General features: G+C 41.9%; 2 protein-coding genes and 2 pseudogenes across 2 annotated transcripts; 1 reads left to right on the forward strand and 3 right to left on the reverse strand.

The window, feature by feature from the left end:
• Positions 1 to 14,470, reverse strand: part of LOC134221513 (neither inactivation nor afterpotential protein G-like) — a 15,149-nt pseudogene extending 679 nt beyond the window's left edge.
• A 472-nt stretch (positions 14,471 to 14,942) lies between these two features.
• LOC134224065 (probable ribosome biogenesis protein RLP24) lies at positions 14,943 to 15,567 on the reverse strand (annotated as a pseudogene).
• Positions 15,568 to 17,636: 2,069 nt separating this feature from the next.
• LOC134226965 (splicing factor 3B subunit 4-like) lies at positions 17,637 to 19,146 on the forward strand. The gene is made up of 2 exons (XM_062708115.1): positions 17,637 to 17,758; positions 17,937 to 19,146. Exons 1-2 carry the CDS (start codon positions 17,725 to 17,727, stop codon positions 18,986 to 18,988), a joined length of 1,086 nt encoding a protein of 361 aa, XP_062564099.1. The 5' UTR covers positions 17,637 to 17,724; the 3' UTR covers positions 18,989 to 19,146.
• A 391-nt stretch (positions 19,147 to 19,537) lies between these two features.
• On the reverse strand, positions 19,538 to 22,432 carry LOC134226963 (histone acetyltransferase Tip60-like). Its single transcript, XM_062708114.1, has 5 exons — positions 22,290 to 22,432; positions 22,008 to 22,137; positions 21,125 to 21,940; positions 20,899 to 21,061; positions 19,538 to 20,081 (listed from the first exon to the last, which is right to left on the reverse strand). Exons 1-5 carry the CDS (start codon positions 22,329 to 22,331, stop codon positions 19,865 to 19,867), a joined length of 1,368 nt encoding a protein of 455 aa, XP_062564098.1. The 5' UTR covers positions 22,332 to 22,432; the 3' UTR covers positions 19,538 to 19,864.
• Between the last annotated feature and the right edge of the window lie 951 nt (positions 22,433 to 23,383).

A 23,383-nucleotide genomic window follows, 5' to 3' on the forward strand; every position in this document is an offset into this window, starting at 1 on the left:
TACTGAGCAAATATTTAATTTGACGAAACAAAGATACGAACACCAAACAAATAGTGACATTGTTTTAGAAGATTCGGTCAAAATTAAAGGCCTAGTATTCAGGCTCAAGTCAAAAATACGTTGAGGATAAAGTGGAAAACCCGAAAACTCCGAAAACACGCCATGGAATCAGATCTAGATTCCCTTAACGTTTGAGGAAACTGGAGGAACATCGACAAGACCAACAATTAGGAAGCTCTACAATACGCCAGGCATAAGTGTTTCCACATGTTGTCAACCAAGGCACTCAGGCAGGTATGTGTCGAGGAAATAAAACGAATCGGTGTTATTCTGCTGATCAACAAATTCACATGGTAAGACGAAGCGTTAGCCATAAGATTCCTTACAAACTTTTCTCTGCAGTAAATGAGACTTTCCAACTATTCGTACAATATATTCATTCATGCTGGTGCTACAAAACATGTGGGGATACTTACCTACATTTAATTAAAGACACTGCTAGTATCAATTTTCGGTGCAACACTTCGTGATAAGGTCAGGCTTTTTCTGCAACAGCAATTACCCCGAATTAGAGTCCCTGAAACCGGTGCTGGAAACACACTTGCATCGACTACCGCAAAGCGGTGACCCCATGACCTAACAAAAAGAAAAGGTTAGCATTGCCAAACAGAACCTGACAATAGGACATCCATAACACTAACCTCAAAGCATTATCAACGACCGCCTCGAATGCAACCTCGGCAGCCGTGCCGCCGGATGATGCCCAGTCAATGCCGAGACACGTACACTCCAGATACCGATCGCTTGGTCGGTTGGTTCGAAAGTCCTCTCATCCAAAGTTGGAGCACTGCCTCACCTTTGGCCAATACAGTTTGCTCCCATCCGACGGAACGGTTCACTATCTACTGTTCTCGCCGCCAGCCGAATGGCTGCGACTCGCAGTCTACATCGTCGTAACGATCCTTCAAGTAGTTGGGTTGATAAACGGTGAGAATCAATTCTTTGATCGCGCAGAAAAATAGCGCCCGGCTTTTCGGTTGATGGCAGTGTTCAGGAGAGAAATCCTTCCTGGCTGGTGTTGTAATACAGTGGAAAATGTGCTCGAAACGCATCCTGTCGCAGTTGGACACGTGTCGCAGGGCTTGCTCATCGACACTTCCCATACCGAAAAGGATTATGCCAAATTTACCTCCACGGAGACTTCGATACGGCAACGGCGGTTGTAGCAAGTACACCGTTCCTGCTCAGGTAGTCCAGAATGGTCCAGGGATGAAGAATTTTGTTCAACGTGACACTTGCGGTGCACTGATTGAGACGAATAGAGGTAGATTTAGGTGATCGAAATAATTCTGCCCGACGTTAGGCGGAGTCATGGATGATGGGGATGCGGTGGCGTTTGAGCTCGATAGCCGGACCAATTCCGGAAAGTTTTAATATCTGCGGAGTTTGGAAGGCACGCGCTGAGGATCACTTCTTTTGTGACTTTTATCTCGAAGGAGTCGTACTGTTGGACATCTTAACGACAATTGCAGATGCACGTTTCTGAGGATCGAAAACTACTCGTTCAACCATGGTTTCAGTTAGAACATGTAAATTTGGTCGGTTGAATGCCGGGCGCAGGTATTCGTGGTAGCTGCTCCACCGGATACCATTCCGAATGGTGTATCGAGCAGCGTTAAAGTTGTGCTCATGTCCGAGGAATTTGGGGCTTCCGTGAAGGCTTTAGCCAGGTGGTTTTCTTCCGGATCGACAGTCGTTGTGCAATTTTGGTCGACGATCGAAGTGCAAGATGAAGCTCTTCGCAGTTGGTACGATTCTGATTTGACATCGTTTGCTGGCATCATTGATGGGTATTGATTTGGCTAGTGAAAAATAAACGTTGAATGTAGTCTCAATTAATAATGTTTTAGTGTTATAATATACTGTGGACGGTTTCTATTAAAAAACTTTCGTGCCACGTGCATCAACCGATGAAGAAAAGAATAACGATCATGTCGAATTCTTACTACATAGTTCAACATGAAACGGAACAAATACCGAGGTTAAACATTGATATTAATCTCTGAAACATCATATTTCCAACATTTTAATACGCATACATACATACTATAGAGCTCTTGTTGAGGTTAAGCTACTTCCACCTCTTCTAGGATCTAGAAGATATCTCAGTAGCAGATGACTTCCGGAATTATACGCACGAGTCCTCCAGCTGCTAAGTTGTGGCCCTTCATTATCTTGTTGGAGAATGTTGTTTGGACATTATGGTCAAGCGGTACAGCAATATCGATGAGGGTTACCCGCTTCATCCTTCTATCGTAGACCATGATATCGGGTCGATGACACGAATGAGTTAATCATTTATGATCTTGCGATCCTAGTACAGCTTTACGAAAGTATTTTCCAAAATCGAGATAGGCACATATTTGTATTAGGCAATAAACTGCTCAACTAAGTTGTGCTTTAAAACAATCTTGGCGACCGAGACAGACTGAACACCCAGACACGATATGCTTGATCGCACTGAATTGCACTTCTTGCAGCGGTCCTCCACGTTTTCGTGCAATATATCTTCTTCTTCTTCGATGGCTCTACATTCCAACTGGAGTTGGCCTGCTTTTCAACTTAGTATTCTGTTAGCATTTCCTCATTTGTTAATTGAAGGCTTTTCTATGCCTAGGGTGTCGAGAAACTTTCTGAGCCAAAAACATCTCAGACCGGACCGAGAATCGAACTCGCCATCTCCGGATTGGCAATCCTACGCTTTTGTTCCCAACCTTACTTGAGACTGCAATATATAGTGCCGATAATTCTTCGTCGCAACTACCCGTTCCTGTACGGCAACCATGAATCCTTCTGTTTCTGAGAAGAGTAGTTCACCTCGCACCAGCCACGTATTCGACGCCGCTTTGTTGATGTATTCCTGCTCTGGTTGATGGGGGTGCGTCCCATGTAGCGTCGACAGATTTCGATGCGGTTCTTTCTCGAAGTATCTTCGCAACTGCTGGATCTGGGAAACACATTGTGGCTGTATATCGGTGCCGCCCCTTCCTCTTACTGTACGTGGCATGGTGACTTCCTCAATCGCTGATATTGGATGGCGCATGCGATGCTTGGTGAAAGCCAAGCCAATCTTGGCCCATTTCATCGTGATCATCGTTTGACGAATTCCCTTCAGTTGCATCACTAACTTGGCTGCTGTTAGAATTGGTCCCGAGAACCCCAGAGGGTCAAATAAGCGACCGATATTCGATAACACCATTCGCTTAGTCGACGATATGTGTTCACCAATCGACTGGACAAAAAATGTAAAATAATTCTTCAGCGGATTCCAAATGAGGCCCAGTGTTCTTATTGCATTATTGATACCAGTATCAACGAAACTAACACACTTGTCTTGCAGATTTTTCGGTATCGCCTGCAGTACTGTGAAATCATTCGAGCAATATTTGTGGAGACCTAACTCCCAACGCTAACAACGACGACAACTCGTGATCAGAGCTTAAAATATTCATCTTCATGAAGCAACTTCAGTCCGAATATTGACAAACATCGCATGATTATTCAAAACATAGAATGACATAGTCAGATGACTACTCCACAAACTCATTCATTCGACTGTCGAGTGTTGCTTTGTGCAGAAAAAACATAATTAGCATTGTTCATATTGATGTTTCGTAGAAAGTGCCTCGCGGATGCAAATCGGATTCAGTTCTATGTGATAATTTACTTTACTCATTTAAAACGTTTTCAGATTCCTGATAATTTATCAATTTGTAGAAAATGCATAAATATTCAATGACTAATATTCAACCGAACCAGAGCCGACTTTGAATGTGTCTGGAAGTGAGCTGACAATTGAAGAAAGGTGGACTTCACCAAAAATTTCGATTATTTTACACTCTGCTCGTGATAAAGGTTCTCTACTTCTTCTGTTGACTTTCCTCCAGTTAGGAAATCATCAATGTAACTGTCGTACCGTATTACTTGTGCTCTTGTACAGCCAATGGAAATTTCTTACCATCGTCTGATGCCAATTGGACAAGCGCTCTAGTTGCATGATGCGGAAAACTGGCCATTTCCATACGTTACTGAGAGGGTCGTTAAGAGAAACTCAAGATGTAGTGCTGACCGATGCATCAAATACCACGCGTACTTTTGTTGTGGTACTCGTGGCCGTGAACACTGCGTGATATGGAATGTAGTATCCACAATGGTTATCCTCTGGAATCTTCACCATATGGCCGAGTGAAAGATATTCAGCCATGAACTCGAAGTGTTGTTAGGGTCCTTGGCCAACGATATTAAAAGCATGACTAGGCGTCTGTTGGCTATTTCAAATGATGGATCAGCTAGCTTTGTGTTGGATGGTAGCGGCCAGGATTGGTAATCGACTTCACTGCCCATGATTTCATAGTTGACGTAACAACCAGCACCATCGATGTTGGGAAAACGCATTTTATTAATTTTACCCAAATCATCATATCAATCCACAAATACATGAACTAATCTGTCTAAATGGACAATATTAGTAGTTATTTAAAGGCCGCGGAAATTAATGCCTTTGATTGAAGTGGTCAAAATATGCATACGACAGTTTATGCGTTCAAACAATCGTTTGAAATGTTTGTTCTCCAACATGGCGTAAAAACCAGGCTACTGTGTGGATATAGCGCAAAGAATAATGAATCGCCTGTTTGAGCGTGCTTACAGCGGCACATCAGGAGTTAACTTTCTGAAATCAGTATGGCGAAAGGCATCTACGGTTGATTACTGAAATTAAGCACCTTAATCGAAAAAATATTTGGTAGGCATAGTAGCGGACACCATCCTTCATAACCGGTACCAAATATTTTTTCATGAAAAGTTCTAATCTTGAGAAACCCGCGTTAGATGTCTTCGCCATACAAACTTCGGTTAACTCATGCTGGCTATTTTGTGCATATACAGAGCGCCGGGATGTGGTAGCGGAGTAGAAAATCAACCTGCCAAACGCAGTTAGTTCCAACGATTTATTGATCACTTGTCATAAGACGAGATTGACAATCCGTTTAATTCCACCATTGGCAGATGTCGTTCAGTGTCTGCACTTGACTCAAAGTGGTGTCAGTGTCAAGTACGAGGATCAAAGACGACCTTACTGTTGAGGTCGAAATACGTATCTGCTAAGGTACAAGGTGGAATTAATGGATTGTACAAACTCTCTTATGACAAGTGAAGACATCCACAAAAGCTCAAAATAATTTTCTTAAGATTTATTGATTGAAGAAAAATTCGAAAGTTCAGATTCGGGAAAGCTTTTCGGATAGCTCTTTCCGTGAAAATTAATATTATGGTAAAGATAAAATTAGGTGTGGAAGAGTTCGGTAAAGAATTTAATCAGTACCATGGGGAGTTTTGCACTATTACAGCATTAGAATGGTTCTGTAACAAGTGTGCAAGCAGTTACCGTTTCATGTAAGTAAAGCTCTGTTCCAACCAAATTTTAAGCAAAATGGTTCCATACCTATTTTAAAATACCTAGACGAGGGATTAGAAGTAAATCAATCGTTATTAGATTGCAAAATGAGATATGGGTCTGATTTATATGCAGGCTATTAAAGCACTGAAATATCGAGGTTAATAATGCTATTTGGAAGAAGTGATTAATATTCTGAGCTATTAGTTTGTTTTTATCCATAACACATCTTATATTAAATAACTTCTTGTGCGTTTTTGTTAATATTTTGCCTTTTGAATCTTACATGAAAGTCCATATCATGTTTTATAATTCAGTTCTGTCCGGTAAGGTAATAACAATAAGAATTGCATTGCCGTGGAATATATTAGATCCTTCCCGGTAAATGTGCTCAAAATACATACCATTATTATCAAGCTGAGGTATACATAAAAGCCATTTAACACGCACCAATTCTTATGTGTTAAGTCCTCAGTGGCAGACCTCTGCCACGCAAATCATGAAGTAGATTTTGGTTCTGATATGCACTTTTAGAAAATATTCATAAATTACTACATTTAGAGGAGGAATGGGATTCAGAGTGATTTCAATTTGATATGCTTCTAAAAAGTGTGACACAAATAGCTAATCATTGCGTTACATAATTATTGGATTTTCATTCTTCTTTTATTATACTTCCTTTTGAATGATCGGATTTTCTTAAATCAAACTTTTGGTAACAATATTAAGCAAACAAACAATATTTTATTGATTCAAAAGAATGTAAACGTTATCTCCAGAGCTAACTTCGATGGATGAAAGCTTATTTTGTCGAATTATACCGTGGATTTACAAGAAATGCTTGCTTTAGAGGAACTTAATTAGCTTATTAATTTTGATCACAAATCAGTTACACAAATCATAAAGTAGTCCTGAAATACGACAAAGTAAACTAAAACCTATGTTGCGCTTAATTGTGCATTGTGAATCGAAAAAATATGAGACAGGTTTTTGCTTTATATTGCATCAGTGTGAGGTACGTCAACTTATGCGATCAAATGACCATTTTCCAAAACAATTATCGCCATAACTCGAATGTTTCCGAACAAAACATGAATATTTTTTCATGGAGCATATGTATAATCGTACGAAGAATCCATATCCGCAAAAAAGTGTGTTTTGGTCATTTTGGCTTATACGTCAACTATGTGATCATGGGCAGTTCAGTGACTGGTAAATTGGGGGCAGCAGGGACTATATCCCTCTCCAGGCCATATGCGACTTGTGGGGCTTGCCTAGAGTTTCCATTTCCCGGCCATTTTCGTTGTCCCGGGATTCGGGATGAACTTGTTCAGTATCGGGAAATCCTAGGATCCGGATTTTCGATGTTCAGAAAACTTATGTTTGATTTAAAACGATTTTATTCAATGTTCAGGGTAAAGTTCATATTTTACAAGGCCAGAATCTTCTTCTTCTTCTTCTTCATTGGCAACACTCCCCACTGGACATTTCCGCCTCGCAGATTAGTGTTCATTAAGCACTATCACAGTTATTTCACAGTTTCTAAGCCAACTTACCATTTCTGCATTCGGCTAACACGATGATACTTATATGCCCAGGGAAGTCGAAGCCGAAATTTGTCTAGACCGGCACCGGGAATCGAACCCAGCCACCCTCAATCATGGTGTTGCTTTATGGCCGCGCATCTTACCGCACGGCTATGGAGGGTCTTTGAGATAATACAGATTTCAAATGGAACTCAATTCAATTCTAATTTGAATCGATTCTTTCGAAAAAAAAACGACTTCAAGAAGCAAATAATATTCATGTTTTTCTCGGAAGGTAGAGTACCTTTTTGAATATATGATTTGAGTCCGAGAAGAAGAGTTCGATGGCGGTTGATGTCGGCTTGACTGCTTGCATTGTTTTGAATATGCATTGGGTTTAGACAGTTGCTGGGAATCCATTTAACACCCTAGTGACGAAAGATGGAAGTTGCGCAGATGATTCGTACTGGGCCCATAAGCTATTGGAGATATGGGAACCCCCTCACAAAGAAAACACAATACTAGAGTATCCTCCAACCCATGGCATGCTACTAATCGATACTTTTGTCAAGAGCTGCAGCTCTTCCTAATCTTGAACAGATCGCTCCCTAACTTTGATGTTAATCGTTAATTTATCGTTATCGCCAATAAAGTTAATTGTGTTCAACCACGTACTCGCTTGCTGCGATGAAGATGAATCAACTCAATTATTATCGGAGTTCGATAATTTAACGTGAGTTAACTCGATAATATAACAATAATGAGGTTAATAGATTACGCGACTAAAGTTGGTATATAATTTTGACAAAAGCCGAGAATTAGACAAATTGATTGTAGCCGTTGACCAGAGTTGATTTTGATCGAAGCAATACACCAAAAAAATTAGGCAGAGCATCGGGGTCGGACCACTTGTACTTGCGCGTGTGCTGGAAATTTTGTTGTGTGTATATTGGAAGGACATGAATTGTAAACAATTGTTTTGGAGGTAAGAAGCTCAGGAAGACTGACTCAATGTTGGGCGGCGCGAGGAGATTAGCAAGGCGAATATCAGATGAAGATGTGGAGGAAACAGGCGCCAAATAGATGTAGCTGATCTTGTACTGTAAATACTTGTCGTTTAATTAATAGAGAGCTGTAGCTGTGGGATAAGTATCAGTCAGTCCTCATTGAGTGGTATGAGGGAATCTAATATTTTTGTGAATGTTCTATTAATTATCTCCGATATTTTGTGTCTGTCTTTCTTACTAATTTAATAACAAGATGATATCGATTGTGCATCACAAAGAACCTGGTCTGCTATATATGCCTGAACCCATCAAAAAATATGATATGATAAAATATGATTTTTGTCCCGGTATCCGGATTTTCGGAATTAAATAATATCCCGGAATCGAAATCTCGAATTTTCCTAAATCCAGGATTTTTTTGTCCCGGATGTCCGGATGGAAACTGGCTTGCTAGGATGTGGTGGGGTTTGACAGTTCCCTGTTAAATTCCCTAAAAAGCCTATGTATCCAAGTAGGCCCCACCAAAGGACCTGTGCCGCCAAAGCACACAAGCCCGTTAGGTGGAACGCTAAACAGCCCTGACACGACGGCCCTCCGACGAGACAGGAGGTTTGCGCAGGCCCAATAAGCCGCTTGGAAAACCAATAATTACGAACAATATAAGAGATAATGCGACTCGATATAATCGGAAAAGGCCAAGAGACGAATAAAGGATCGATTGGAAGCTTGGACCATTGAACTAAGTCGCTAGGTTTCGGATTGCGACAGGATGATCTACGATGAAATATATCCCCGCAACTTCGACGTCGTGGCGCTGCAGGAGATTTGCTGGACAGGACAGAAAGTGTGGAAAGGGCATCGAGCGGCTACTTTACCAAAGCTGTGGCACCACCAACGAGCTGGGAACCCGCTTAGTGCTGGGCAAGATGCGCCATCGTGTGATTGGGTGGCAGCCAATCAACGCAAGGATGTGCAAGTTGAGGATTTGCCGTTTCTTCAACTATAGCATCATCAACGTGCACCGCCCACACGAAGGGGACCGACGACGAGAAAGAAGCGTTCTACGCACAGCTGGAGCAGACATAGATGGATGCCCACTGCGGGACGTCAAAATCGTCATCGGTGACATGAACGCACAGGAGAGGAAGGGAGGAAATATATAGACCAGTCATCGGCCCGGATAGTCTGCACACGTATCGAATGAAAACGGCCAACGATGCATAAACTTCGAGCCTCCCGGAATGGTAGTCCGAAGCACCTTCTTTCCCGCAAAAATATCCACAAGGCCAAGAGATCGCCTAACCAAAAACGTAAAACCAAATCGACCACGTTCTAATCGACAGTAAATTCTTCTCCGACATCACGAACGTCCGAACTTGCCGCAGTGCGAATATTGAATCGGACCACTACCTCGTTGCAGTATGCCTGCGCTCAAAACTCTTGACGGTGAACAACACGCGTCGAAGTTGACGTGCGACACATTGCGGGGCTACAAGACGGTAGACAGCCCAAGAATACGCCGCAGCTGGTCTGATTTTCCGGGGATAAAGCGCCAGCAGGAGATCGAGACCGTGAAGAGAAGCAAACTGTACCGCGCTAATAACACGAAAGCTATGAGAAGTTAAACCGTTTACTTAAGGGCCACGTGCCACAGTCTAAAATGTGCAAGGAAATAAACGGGAACCTTCTTACGAACGAGCGTGAAGTGATCCAAAGGTGGCGGCAGCACTACGAGGAACACCTGAATGGCGATGTGGCAGACGAAGATGGCGGTATGTTGGTGGACCTGGGAGAACGCGCGCAGGACATAAGTTTAACGGCTCCGGATCTCCAGGAAATCCAGGAGGAGATTGGGCTGAAGAACAAAAGCCCTAGGGTTGACCAACTACCAGGAGAGCTATTAACACAGTGGTGAGGCACTGGCTAGAGCTCACTGGGTTTTACCAAGATTTGGGAGGAGGTTTGCCGCAGGAGTGGATGGAAGGTGTCGGAAAAGGGAATAAGCTGGATTGTAACTACCGCGAACCCATTGCTGAACGCCGCCTACAAGGTACTCTCCCAAATTTTGCCGCCGACTACACCAATTGGGGAGTTCGGGGCAGTACCAGGCGGGTTTATGGAACGTCTAACACGACCAGGTGTTCGCCATTCGCGCAATTGCAGAAATGCCGCGAATACAACGTGCCCACACATCATCTATTCATCGACTTCAAAGCCGATATGATACAATCGATCGGGAAAGCTATGGCAGCAGCTATGCGAAACGGATTTCGGATAAACTGACACGGTTGATCAAAGCGACGATGGATCGGTGAGATGTGCGTAGTTCGAGTTTCAGTAATTCTAGTCCCTTCGAAACGCAGAGGTTACGGCAAGGTGATGGTCTTTCGTGCTGCTATTCAACATCGCTTTGGAAGGTAATACGAAGAGCAGGGATTAATACGAGTGGTACATTTTCAAAGTCCGTCCAGTATTTGGTCGCCGACGACATGATATTATAGCACGTAACTTTGAGAAGATGGAGGAAGCCTAATCGGACTGAAAGAGGGCAGATCGGACTAGTCATCAACACGTCGAAAACGAAGTACATGATAGGAAGAGGTTCAAGAAAAGACAATGTGAGCCACCCACCAAATTAATACTTAGTATGTGTAAATTTCATCATATTTGTAGTTCACCGCCAAAATTTCAGCTCAATCGGTCATTGGGGTACAAAGTTACAGCTTGTCAAAGTTGACCATTTTGTATGAAAAACGGCTTCCGCTGCTATTATTCTGAACACAGGTGTATATAATAGCTCAGCTGGTAGTCTCATGTAGGTCGCCAAGTGGCTTCATGAAATCTAAATTTGTTTTTGGACTTTGGACTTCGAAATTTTCTAGATCGTAAATCAATTTCCGTTGGTTTTCCATACGCACCTTGTAGTTTCACAAACCACAATACAATTTTTTCGGTCACACACGGTTCAAACACGCCTTATAGTTTTCTAAACCATAAATCATTTCCGCCGATCTTCCAGACGCGCATTGTAATTTTAAACAAAAAAACCAATTGCTTATGGTCTTCCATGTGTTTGATGTTTTCAAACCACAAACCATTTTCCAGAGTCTATTATATATAGAGCGCAAAGAGTGAAGCCAACCACCTATTGAACTGTCAAACCGTTCTACCTATCGAGCAAAGTAAACAAATGCTTGTTGGTCGGCGGAAGTATTGTTATCGCCTAATGATTATTATGGCGAATTAAAACGCATGAATTAAAATGTATTAGATTTGACAGCTTCAAAAACATCAATACATTCCCCAATAAAGTAGCAGCAAGAAACTCACGTGTTTGCACTCTGTGCGTGACTTGGTTATCGAATTAGAAAGCTTTAGAAGTGAACGCTCCCGTGAAGTCACTTGAAGGGTTGAACAAAAGTGAAAGTTGGTAACAGAATAACAAGAGCATCATTCAGAATAAGTGTAAGAAGATCCTCTTTGCGTAACTCTATAATAGACTCGCATTTTTCCAGCGGTCTTCAGACGCACCACCAAAACCAATTTTCGACGGTCTCCGAGAGACGCCGTGATTTAGCAAACCAAAAAAATTTTCCGACGGTCTTCAAGAGCGTCTTTTATTTAGCAAACCACAAACCATTTTCCGACGGTTCGAGACGCGTCTTGTGATTTAGCAAACCACAAACCATTTTCCGACGTCTTCGAGACGCGTATTGTGATTTAGCAAACCATAAACCATTTTCCGACGGTTCGAGACGTCCTGATTTAGCAAACCACAAACCATTTCGATGGTCTTCGAGACGCGTCTTGTGATTTAGCAAACCACAAACCATTTGCCCACGGTCCAGATGGCGCAAACTGAAATACATCACTCGTTACAATTTAACCACTTTAATTCAACTCACCTCATGAAATCAGCGACAGGATCCAAAAAATAGACTGGCAGGATCGCAAAATGTAGCCCCAAAGCGGAACAAAGTTATGACAGCAACTCTCCGTGGATGCGTGTGTACGCCGCGGAGGTCTGACTAGAAGAGGGCAAAATCATGGCTTGCTGCTCGCCGATTGACACGCTGATGTGTGAATGATAAGATCATCCTGTCGATAATCCTCGCCAACCTAACCGGGGACCGTTCGGGGGGTAAAGAGCTCCCTTTGGTCTTGGGCACGGATTCGCGTTGGCTCTCTATGGGTTGTCGAAACACGCTCTTTACTGCTCTTGGTGGTCTTGTTAGGCCAGTTTCGCAGCTCGAACACTTCACGGCGGTCCGCTCTTCATCCTCGGTGCGGACACGTTGCATCCTTCGTCTAGCCTGAGGCAGGTTGATCGAAGCGATCGCAATCTCGGACCTCACCAGTATACCGGGCGTTTTCGGCAAGGCTTTCCTCGGTATGGTGGCGTCACACGCGCGGTATAGGACAGCTACCAACGCATCCCGCTTAGACCTTCAGTGTTGGCTTCCCAGTCCAGGGGCACGGTAAAACTTCTGTCGAAGTGATTGGTTCTCCATCCCCGGATTTCGGATGTTGCACGGCATAGTTGATCTTAAAGCGAATTGCTAGAATCACTGCGGCCGTAACCCTCGTCCACCCTCCAGTCCAAGTCCGGGGCCAGACCAGGACTGACAAACGTTAATCAATCTGGTCTTATAGTTTTGTCCGACACTGTGTATTGTGTACGTATGTGCGCAAAAGTCTAGCTCACCTTATAAGCCAGTTATCTTAACCAATTGGCTCATATTAGTTGCGTTCAACGTAGAATTCTGTTTTGTTTGTTTTCTATTGAAAATTTACCATATCACTATGGGCTCAAAAGTTTGGCCAACATACTATGTAATGTAATGAGAAAGGAACCATTACCGATAGGTGGATTTATCATGTATTTTTTAACACGAAACTTGTGATCTGTTTTTAGTTAATGATGATGATGATACTACATCTATTGTAGCAAGGCACCTGCCGAAGCACTGGCTATATCTGATAAACGATTTGACTATGATTATATTATTGTTTGTATTCATCAAACTCCCAAGGAAGGGCCAAAATGGGTGGGGGTGGTCTCAAACCAGAGACACTTATGCGAATCCACGGATGAATAAAGAATCTCCTTCCAGAAGAAAGTTAGTGACAATAATATAACTTAGCCCTCGTTTCCAGATTGACCCAATAGATGGGGAGTAGAGCTGTGTAATCTGTTTTAGTTAAGATCTAAAAATATATTAAACTCACCTCGAAAATGTCATCACCTCTCAATTTTTTAGGCAAAGCTCTTGTTGATTCCTGTCTTCCGTTCCTCGACCAAGTCGTTCCAAGTAGGGCTTCATTTGCTCGTCCCCCAGTTAGCTCCCAACTTCTCCCACCGCTCGAAATCCTCTCTAATCCCGGTGAAGTGCAACAGGTTAATTTGTCCCGATCCGCCCAGGTCGACCACGTGGTAAGAATTGTTGCTAAGCAAAATTGAAGGAACTTTACATTCTAAATTCAGATCAGAACTAGCGCTTACGTTATTGATTAGTCCATGGATGAGTATTTTTGAGGAGGGAACGCCCAGTCATAGCTGGTTTGTTGCATTGTTGTGTTGAATAGCGGAACAATCGAGGTTGCTCCGAAAATGTCCCCAGCTTCCAAAGGAACCGTCATCTTGGATTGACGGAAAGGCGGTTCGCCAGCACACAGCCTGCTGTCCCAGCTCCAACTAGAAGGCATAACACAATTCGAATAGGTCATTAATTGTAATGTAAGTCTTACTATCCTATTGATTATCAACTCACCCAGAGTGTAAAATAATCGAAATTTTTGGTGAAGTCCACCTTTCTTCAATTGTCAGCTCACTTCCAGACACATTCAAAGTCGGTTTGGACTGTCAATATTCGGTTGAATATTAGTCATTGAATATTTATGCATTTTCTACAAATTGATAAATTATCAGAATCTGAAAACGTTTTAAATGAGTAAAGTAAATTATCACATAGAACTGAATCCGACGTATCCTGCGAGGCACTTTCTACGGTAAACATCAATATAACAATGCTATTATGTTTTTTTCTGCACACAGTAGCACAATCAGTGACAGTCGAAGAATGAGTGGAGTAGCTATCTGACTATGTCATTCTATGTTTTGAATAATCATGCGATGTTTGTCAATATTCGGACTGAAGTTGCTTTCGAAGATGAATATTTTAAGCTCTGAACTCACCTATTATAAAATCGTAGGTGGCGTTCCGCAATGTGCTGACATCATGTAGTTTGTCTGAATATGATCGAATCAAGCCACAGCCAGATCAAATCAAATACAAATAGAATCAATACTACCAGCACTAACGAAAATAAAACAATCTGCTTCAGAAAACTCATGCTTAATCAAAGAACAGATGAATAACTTGCTCACAAGAGGTCAAAATTTGAACTGAATGCATATTCTGGTACACGAATGAATGAAAAATTATAATGTACCTATACGAAGTACCGTAGACCGGAGTCATCATTCGCCTGCGTAAAATAGTCTTAGCATTAATATTATTTTGTATTCGACAGCGCGTCGATTCCAATTTGAATCAATGATTTTATAGCCTATTTATGTTCAACAGGTAATAAATACAAAATAATATAGTCATCCAAGACACCATGTGTATCTAACGTTACATTTTTTAAAAATTTGCATGAAAAGGTTTTACCATAAGGACGTTCGAATATTGGTATCAATCTTGTGGTAAAGTAACTCCTTTCTACGGTATATATTTTGTTCCACCCAATTCAATTAGGATAACATTTACTTAGAGACAGAAACGCATAACGTTTACGGATTTCTACCACACTACACCTGGAGCTTTCCTTTCGAACATTGATAACATAATTGTTTCCGCATTGTTCTGCTTCATTCGTACTGTTTTAAATATAGAGTAACTCATAGACAATCGATACCTTAACTCACGCTTGCTTACAACCAAACTGCCCTTACGCCCTCATCATTTCGGCGTCTTCCAGCTGACGGCAGATTCCTCCAGTTGTTCTCCAACTGGCGGGCATCCACGCTTGATCTCCTCCCTGTCGTCTTCGACGTCCATCAGCAAAGCGGACTGTTGGGCTTCTTCCTTGGCGCGTCGCTTCAGTCCGACAGCCGGTGACCGAATGAGAAATATTCTTTGTACATCCACAATGTCGTTGTGAATTCGTGGTCACGCGCCTTTCGTAGTCGTTCCATAACAGCGCCTCTCGACGTTCCTTGATTTCCGTAATCTTCTTGATGGCATCGACAGTTTTGGTCCACAGCTCCGATTGTATTTCACTGGAACGTTGCGGCGTTTCTCGAATTCGAACGAGATCGATGGTCAGCTCCTTGCCATTGGTCTTGCGGTACGCCTTGGTCCAGCGGATCTTTCTGGTTCTTCTTTTTGTGAATGCACGGCGGCATTTGGAACGAAAATCTGAATACCTGCGATTGAAGGTGAAAAAAAAACAGGTTGGATTTGAGGTTGACGCAAAATGGAATGTTAGAAATTTGAGCTTACCTTGCAATCATTCCGGACAAATACCATTCTGGCCCGGAAGATTTTTGTGAACAGAAGTAGCAAGTTTGATTTCATATTGGACCGCTTTCGCAGGAAATTCACGAAAAGATTCTTCTGGGGAACTCCAAACTAGCACACGCGTGCAGATAAAAATAAAAGAACTGCTATCAGAGCAGTGCTGAGTTGGCAAAATTGAAATGCGAAAATCTGTGGAATATTTTAAGCTCTGATTATGCAGATTCTTTCACGATTCATCAGTGATAAGCAGCGGATTTTTCGGTATCACCCAGCACGATAGAAAACAATGCGAACTTCCATTCTGAGGTGATAAACTGCAAAGAAATCCTCGCTTGTCACTTTATTTAAAAGAGGGGAGTCGACGAAGAGAATTTCTCTGCAACATTCGCCCTTTTACCAGATAGAGCTTGATTTATTGGTATAAAATCTTGACCTATTCGAATTGAAATATTATAAAATAACGTTACAATTTATCGTAACATTATTATATAATATCCAGCTTTCCACGCTCGGCAATGGCGGCTTGTCGGTGTGTAAAACTCAATCGGTCACTGTACTGTTTGACACTAGCTGGAGGAAAGCCACCGGCGTTCCTGCGAGGGAAGGGAAAAAGGCCTCGCCAGTGAGTTTTCATCCAGCACAGTGTCAAAAGGGTTATAAGGTTTTCACGAGACGTTTAAAATCAGCTGATTTTACCGTTAATTAACAGTTCTCTCATGGCTTTGGTCCGATTCGTAAATCAAAACGAATTAAGCAATACGTAAATGGAACGAAGTATCAGTGCAACCATCGTGATGACTCGATCAACTTTGAGGTTATGAGCAGAAGGAAAACAAACATGTATTTACACATGCCGAATTGCACATCAGTGTGCGAGCGTTAAACGTCACTCATCTCTATTATGGTTCGCCTATCGTTTTGAATTATTTATTTATTTATATATACTTTTCTCTCCGTGCTCTGCACTGAGAAACCAAACTATCCAAAATCGAGTGTGAAAGTATTCAAAATTGAGTATTTTATTAATACTGTCTTTTTGGATTGTTTGTTATTTACATTGTTGAGTAATTATTACTTAATTTGGGGGTGATCTCCAAAAACTCGCCTTGAGTTGTTGCTTTCCATTAAAGTACCCAAAGCGAAGTGTTGACCTTTCACTTCAGTTTGGCTGAAAAAACACTTTGCAAATCAGTCAGTCAGGAAACATGTTCCGCACAGTGTTTGCTGGAAAATATTTTGCTTTCTGCGGAATTAAATAAGTAAAGCCTTCGGTAAAACCCGAGGAAAACCAACCAAGTTCACGGGTAAGTAGTACCAGAGAACATTGTATTGTATATCCAATTTCTATGAATATTGCATTTTCAGCGGAAGTTCGGCACGAAGACTTTATGCAAGAGCAACTGAGAAGCAGAAGAAGCGAGGTGAGCATTTCGATACCGATTTGTTACGATGTATTGCATTTCAGTTTTGAATTATATTACCTGCAGGTCCAACCGTCTTCTGTATATCCGTTTGGATTATTTGGGAATGTGCATACAGGCCAGGAATATGTATGCAGCATGAGGGACCAGATGCAGCCGTTGCGGCAGATATTTTATACCGCTGCCGGTTGGGCAAGATCCGGAAATTCGAGCTGTGTAAAATGTATACATATAGACATTGAAATAAAATAATGATCATTTCACATCAATCGCATAAATAACATTAAACGAAGAAAAACCAAAATTTTTTAAAATTTTCCTGGGGAAATCGATTCTTGATTTTGAGTATTTTTTATTCAAACCGCAGTCTTTTTAGTACAGTTATTTTCACTCAAAATGAAGTCTTTAAAAACTACTTCTCGCTTAACTTTTCAAAAGGACCTAAGTAACATTTTTTTCATGAATTAATTTGAATAGCACAATCAACAGAACAACATGAAAGATTTTGATTGCAGTACTCAAATTAATTCATGAAAAAAATGTTACTTAGGTCCTTTTGAAAAGTTAAGCGAGACTTAAAATTAAGTACTTCGCAAAAAACTCAATTTTGAGTTGTTGCACTTAGCTGTCAAGTTGAGTGAAAATGACTTAATTTTGGATTGTTTCGAATTTCAGTGTGGCAAAGCAGGGAAGTACTAGATCAGCTGTCTGACAGTTTGGTTGATGATGATGACATGATGACCGAAAAATACGTTTTGTTTACGTTCTATCAGTCATCAAACGTAAATCATGGCTGCCGGTCCGATTGCTGAGCGGAATCAAGGTGAGTTTTAATAGACTTTCGGGTTTTTATTGCGATTTTATGCATAATATAATTGCTATTTATGTAGCCGATGGTAACGCACTCAGTTCACAGATAAAATATTAAAACATGCCGGTCCATTCAGTAATCAAAATTTTCGGTGGATAAAGCTCTAACCTCTGTTGATGTTTGTTTACAGATGCCACAATCTATGTCGGCGGATTGGATGATAAGGTTTCGGAAACGCTGCTGTGGGAGATGTTTGTCCAGGCGGGACCAGTAGTAAACGTTCACATGCCCAAAGATCGTGTAACGCAGATGCATCAGGGTTACGGCTTTGTGGAATTTCTGGGTGAAGAAGATGCGGACTATGCCATCAAGATTATGAACATGATTAAGCTGTACGGCAAACCCATCCGAGTGAATAAGGCCTCTGCTCATCAAAAGAATCTGGATGTAGGAGCTAATATCTTCATCGGCAATTTGGATCCTGAGGTAGATGAAAAACTGCTTTATGATACTTTTTCTGCCTTCGGCGTAATTCTACAAACGCCGAAAATTATGAGAGATCCGGAAACGGGCAATTCTAAAGGATTTGCGTTTATAAATTTCGCAAGCTTTGAAGCTTCGGACGCGGCGATGGATGCCATGAACGGCCAGTATTTGTGTAATCGTCCTATTTCGGTGTCGTACGCATTTAAAAAGGATTCTAAGGGTGAGAGGCATGGGTCGGCAGCTGAACGTCTATTGGCGGCACAGAATCCACTTTCGCATGCTGATCGGCCTCATCAGTTGTTTGCGGATGCGCCGGTTCCTCCTCCGATTATGCCGATGATGCCATCGCATCCAATGATGCCTCCGCCATTAATGGCTCCACCGCCACCGCCGACCCCATCAGCCGTGCCACCACCACCGCAAGCACCTTCCGCTCCGTCGTTTACGCCAGGAGCTATTCCTCCTCCACCGTTGCCCCCACCAATCGGGCAACCCCCACTTCCACCGAGTGCTCCGATGGGAATTCCGGCTCCACCGAGGATGATTCCTCCTCCGCCGTGGCAACAGCCAGCTCCTCCACCACCAACACCACCCTCGATGCCGCCAGTGGGCGCTCCGAGACCTCCCCCGCCCAACTGGAGGCCTCCACAGCCCCCATTACCGCCGCAAATGCCACCGGCAGGATTTCCAGGTCAACCTCGATTACCACCACCACCCCCGGCGACCAATTTCAGTGCAGACACGTTCAATTTCTAGACAGTGTGGATGAGATGCGGTTTGATTTTGATAGCGTTTTAAGTTGGACGATCGAGTGGAATAAACCTGGTAAGAATGATGGAGCTCCGATCGGATCATTCAAGTTCCGAACATTCCCACATTTATGGATGTTATTCAACATCTTCACTAACTTATGAGGTAACGAGTTTCTCATTTCTTGTGAACACTTCATTCTAAGAATAAGCATTACAGACCTGCACAGATCTCTGCAGTTGCATGAAACATTCGTTGAGCTGATGTTTTAGTTCAGTTAGCGGTTATTGTACTGTATTTGGGGCGATTCAAATATGACTTTTTGAAATTGCTAGACCCCCCCCCGTCTCTGTCATGCTTTTTTTAAATCAAGTATATGTACTGTTAAAAATCTCATACCCTCTCCCCCTAAAATCTGTGACGTCATTTTTGAATGACGCCTTTACTGGACTCTTTTTAGAAAAATCTGAAAGTCGAAAAACCTTAAAATATTCTGCATCCATAAATATCAGCATGAGAAAAGTCGTTTCCCTTAAATAAAGCAACATTAAATCGTCGATTTTAGTTAATTAATTTATTATCTAGAGCCTTTACAATCTTAAATTTGGAACCTTAAGTAATTAGGTAGTTGGGTAGGGGGTGATGAACGTTCTTACACGATTGGCATGGACTCCTTACAATGTGCGGATTTTCGCCAACATATGCACAAAACGCTCACTCACACTCGACTTATGACACGGTCAAAAGTGTAGCTTCGAAGAAGAAACAAATGTTTCAGTTCTACTTTCGCGCCAAGTTTGTTCTGCCAAAGAGGGAGATGGCGAAGGTGGGAACACATTTTTTTCTAGAGATAAAATTACACAAAAACCACGCCAAAACGATTCACCACTTGGATCGCTTGGACCAGTCTTTTGGGGTCCAGTGGAGACACTTGCTGTCGATTCGGATCTTGCGCTTCTCCATGGCCTTTTTGTGCTGGTCGATTGTCTCTTTGTTGATGCAAATGATGTACTGCCCCTTGTAGTAGTTGATCAGATTCAGAATCTGCAGCGTCGAGATAACGTCCTCCTTTTTTATGCTGGTTAGCTCACAGATTTCACTGTAAGGACACAAAATTTATAAGATAACGGAATATAATTATGTTACTTTTGATTTCATGATTTTAATAATTGATTTTGATGTTGATGCATTTTAGGCTATAGAGATGATTAATTTTGTATGAAATCCAAACTACCTTCCATCCTCTATCGTACTTTATCCAATAGTTTGTCTAGTTCTTTTTCTTTAAACAACACTTCAATACTTATCAGTGCTGAATATTTCATAACTGCCTAGCAAAAAAATCCAAACTTCTTTTCAAAGAACTACTCAGATTTGTTAAGAAAATTATTTTGAGCTTTTTAGTGGAATGTCTTCACTCGCCATAAGACGAGTTTGTACAATCCCATAATTCCACCACTTAATTGTATCTTGACAGATACGTATTTCGACCTCAACAGTAAGGCCTTCTTCAGTATCTCGTACTTGACTCGAAATACGTATCTGTCAAGATACAATTAAGTGGTGGAATTCAATGGGATTGTACAAACTCGTCTTATGACAAGTGCACTCAGATTTCTTTTGCAGTTTGCTTTTTCATCTGAAGAGCATATTTCTCGGGTACTTATTCAAAAGGACGTATGTGATTTTGCAAACAAAGATTCAAACGTCGATTAGTCCGATCTGATAGCCCTCCCACGCAAACCATCACCATAGACAGATAGGGGGAGGCTTCGGCTACCTGTTGGTGGTGTTGGTTTGCGTGGGAGTGCCATCAGATCGGACTAATCGACGTTTGAATCTTTGTTTACAAAATCACATACGTCCTTTTGAATAAGTACCCGAGATTTCGTTTTGTTTAAGATGTGGGTACTCACTTGATAGTAATCTGTGGCTTCTCGTTGTCTCCAATCGGTTTCGCCAGAATTAAAATTTCTAGTATTGTCTGAGCCCAGTAGCTTCGATAGGACAACAGACCCAAATCCGACAGCGGTTTCTCCGGGGAGCCAGTCTTCCCTTCGAATTTCGATAGCTCATAACCTAAAGGAGATAAAAATCGGGATTTAGATACACGTCACTACACTCAAGAGATTCGCAACTCACTAAACTCGATCAACAATTTGCCGTAACCTTTCCGTTGGTACGGCGGCATCGTCAGAATACACGCCACGTTGTAATCCTCGGTGCTTTCCTTTTCCTTGGAAAAATACCCCACCAAATGGAATCCCCGCGAGTCGAACTCGGTCATCACGTAAAATAGAAACGGATCCGTGTCGTAGTACAGAGTCTTGTGGTCCAAGAACAGCTTTGCCAGCAGGCACAGATTCTGAGCGTAACTTTTATTCTTCCGACCGTCAATTTCAAAGAAACTTATCGTGTGTTTTCGATAAATTTCGTTGCCCGGTGGATGTCGAAGATTGCACTTTTTTATGTGCCGCTCCAGACATTTCCGGCTTTTCCGGTACTTGAGACAGAACTCGCAGATGTAGATGCAGGACATGGAGCACATTTCTTGGGGGTATGGCGCGAAGTACCACGGTTTGATTCGATGCTGACCGAGCTCTATCAGCTGGACATTTTTCATGCGAGTCACTACGTCGTCGTGGTGCATCACCATACTTCCCGACTGCCGCGGCGTTGGCGTCGACGGAACGTCTTGCGAGTCTTCATTCTCTGTAGAGGTGGCTTTTCGCTTTCGATTTATTTTTTTCTGTAGGGCTGCTGCCAGAACGGCACCCCCATTCAGGATATCCGGTGGCAATACAGGACTGGCAGGACGAGATCGCTCTCCGACTGGTATCCGTTTTGGCGTTGTTACTCCGGTATTCTGACCAGTTGTTAAACCTTCTTTCCGAGGGAACTGAACTTTTCTCGTATCTAAGTATTCTTCCGGTACCCATTCGTCCAACCGTTTGTTGACTATTACAAAAACAAAAATAAGTTACAAACACCGAACAATTTTCGTTATGTCCGCCTTGATACTTACAATCTACATAGTGCACATAATACCACACCGATTTGTCCGTCGCCTCCTTGATACTAATGATCTCCGCCAGCGGCCAATCATTAGTGCCGGTCATTCGCACCGGTAATCGACATCCTTCCGTGAGCGAAGCCTGGAAGTAACCGACACCTCATTAACCATTCTCGAGTTTGAAATCAAAACAAACCGACAGGCCCCAAACTACCCCTTGAAAGAATTGCTTTTTATGAGGCGGGCGTCACCGGCATCCATCGGTCATGACTTGGAATTCAACCGCATACTTACCGTAGAGTCGCAAATCGTTTGCACAGCTTCGTCCACGTCCATTTGGGGGCAATTTCTCCGAAAAATCGGTCCTCGGACTCCAAATGCTTCTGATCTCTGCGGATTCTGACAGCCAGTTGTTTATTGTTGATTATTTGGTTGACAGCAGCATTAACAGTAGCGGCCGACAGATTACACACCCCAAGATGCCTAAAATAATTCTAGTACTACTTACACGGAGAAATAAACGCAAAAACACTGAAAAAAAAGTAGAACAGCTCTTCTCATCCTGCCAGGGGACTGAAGAGAAGGCTAATACACCTACCCACCATTCATTCAATATGGCGTCCTATGCTTTTGCTTTCATTTCGTTTAATTCACGATAACAAAACTTCGGAAGTATCGACGAGTTATTTTTTGGCATAAAGAAGCCATACAAACACAAAAGGCTCGATGTACCTCAACTAATTGCAAGTTTTCGCCAGTCGAAGTTAATTGCCGATAATTAGCACTACCCGAATAAAAAAGTCCAATAGAGTTACAATAGAAATTATTGTAACAATACAATAAATTAAATTGTAATTACAATAAACTCTATTGTTGCTCACAATAGAATAACAATTAAGAATATTGTTTTCCACCATAAATCCTATTGTAAATGGTAGTTTTACAATAGAAAATAGGAGTTGTTAATTACCGTAACAATAAACAAATCGTTTTTTTTTTTCGAATAGGTTTGTTTCCATTACAATAGAATTTATTGTAATTCTATTGTCAACATTTTTCGGTCAACAGATTTTATTTTATGTACGTTTATTGGAACAACAATAAGGCAATTTTATTTGTACAATAGAAGAACAATATAATTGAATGTTCATTAAATAATATGTATTGTGAATTTATGATATTTTAATGTAATTCTATTGTATTTTCTATTCGGGTAACTGCGTACGAACCAATCACCCAAAATGAGCGCTGAATTCGGGTATACTACCCAGAAACTGGGTACCAAAAACAGCCAAAAACAGAAGTACCAAAAACTATGTTGGGTACACGGTTAGATCAGACAACCCAAAATGAAGTTCAAACAACTCAAAATTAAGTTCATTTCACTT

This window comes from Armigeres subalbatus, chromosome 3, assembly GCF_024139115.2.
Source record: "Armigeres subalbatus isolate Guangzhou_Male chromosome 3, GZ_Asu_2, whole genome shotgun sequence".
NCBI classification, from domain to species: Eukaryota; Metazoa; Arthropoda; class Insecta; order Diptera; family Culicidae; genus Armigeres; species Armigeres subalbatus.

What these genes read in the sequence shown, in the direction of transcription:
- LOC134226963 (XM_062708114.1), bottom strand. Translation starts at nt 22,331, where the DNA reads ATGGACGTGGACGAAGCTGTGCAAACGATTTGCGACTCTACG. An exon ending in AAACGATTTGCGACTCTACG is followed by an intron (nt 22,138 to 22,289) that starts GTAAGTATGCGG and finishes GGTTACTTCCAG; the next exon opens with GCTTCGCTCACGGAAGGATG. An exon ending in AAGCCACAGATTACTATCAA is followed by an intron (nt 20,082 to 20,898) that starts GTGAGTACCCAC and finishes GTGTCCTTACAG; the next exon opens with TGAAATCTGTGAGCTAACCA.
- LOC134226965 (XM_062708115.1), top strand. Translation starts at nt 17,725, where the DNA reads ATGGCTGCCGGTCCGATTGCTGAGCGGAATCAAG. An exon ending in GATTGCTGAGCGGAATCAAG is followed by an intron (nt 17,759 to 17,936) that starts GTGAGTTTTAAT and finishes GTTTGTTTACAG; the next exon opens with ATGCCACAATCTATGTCGGC.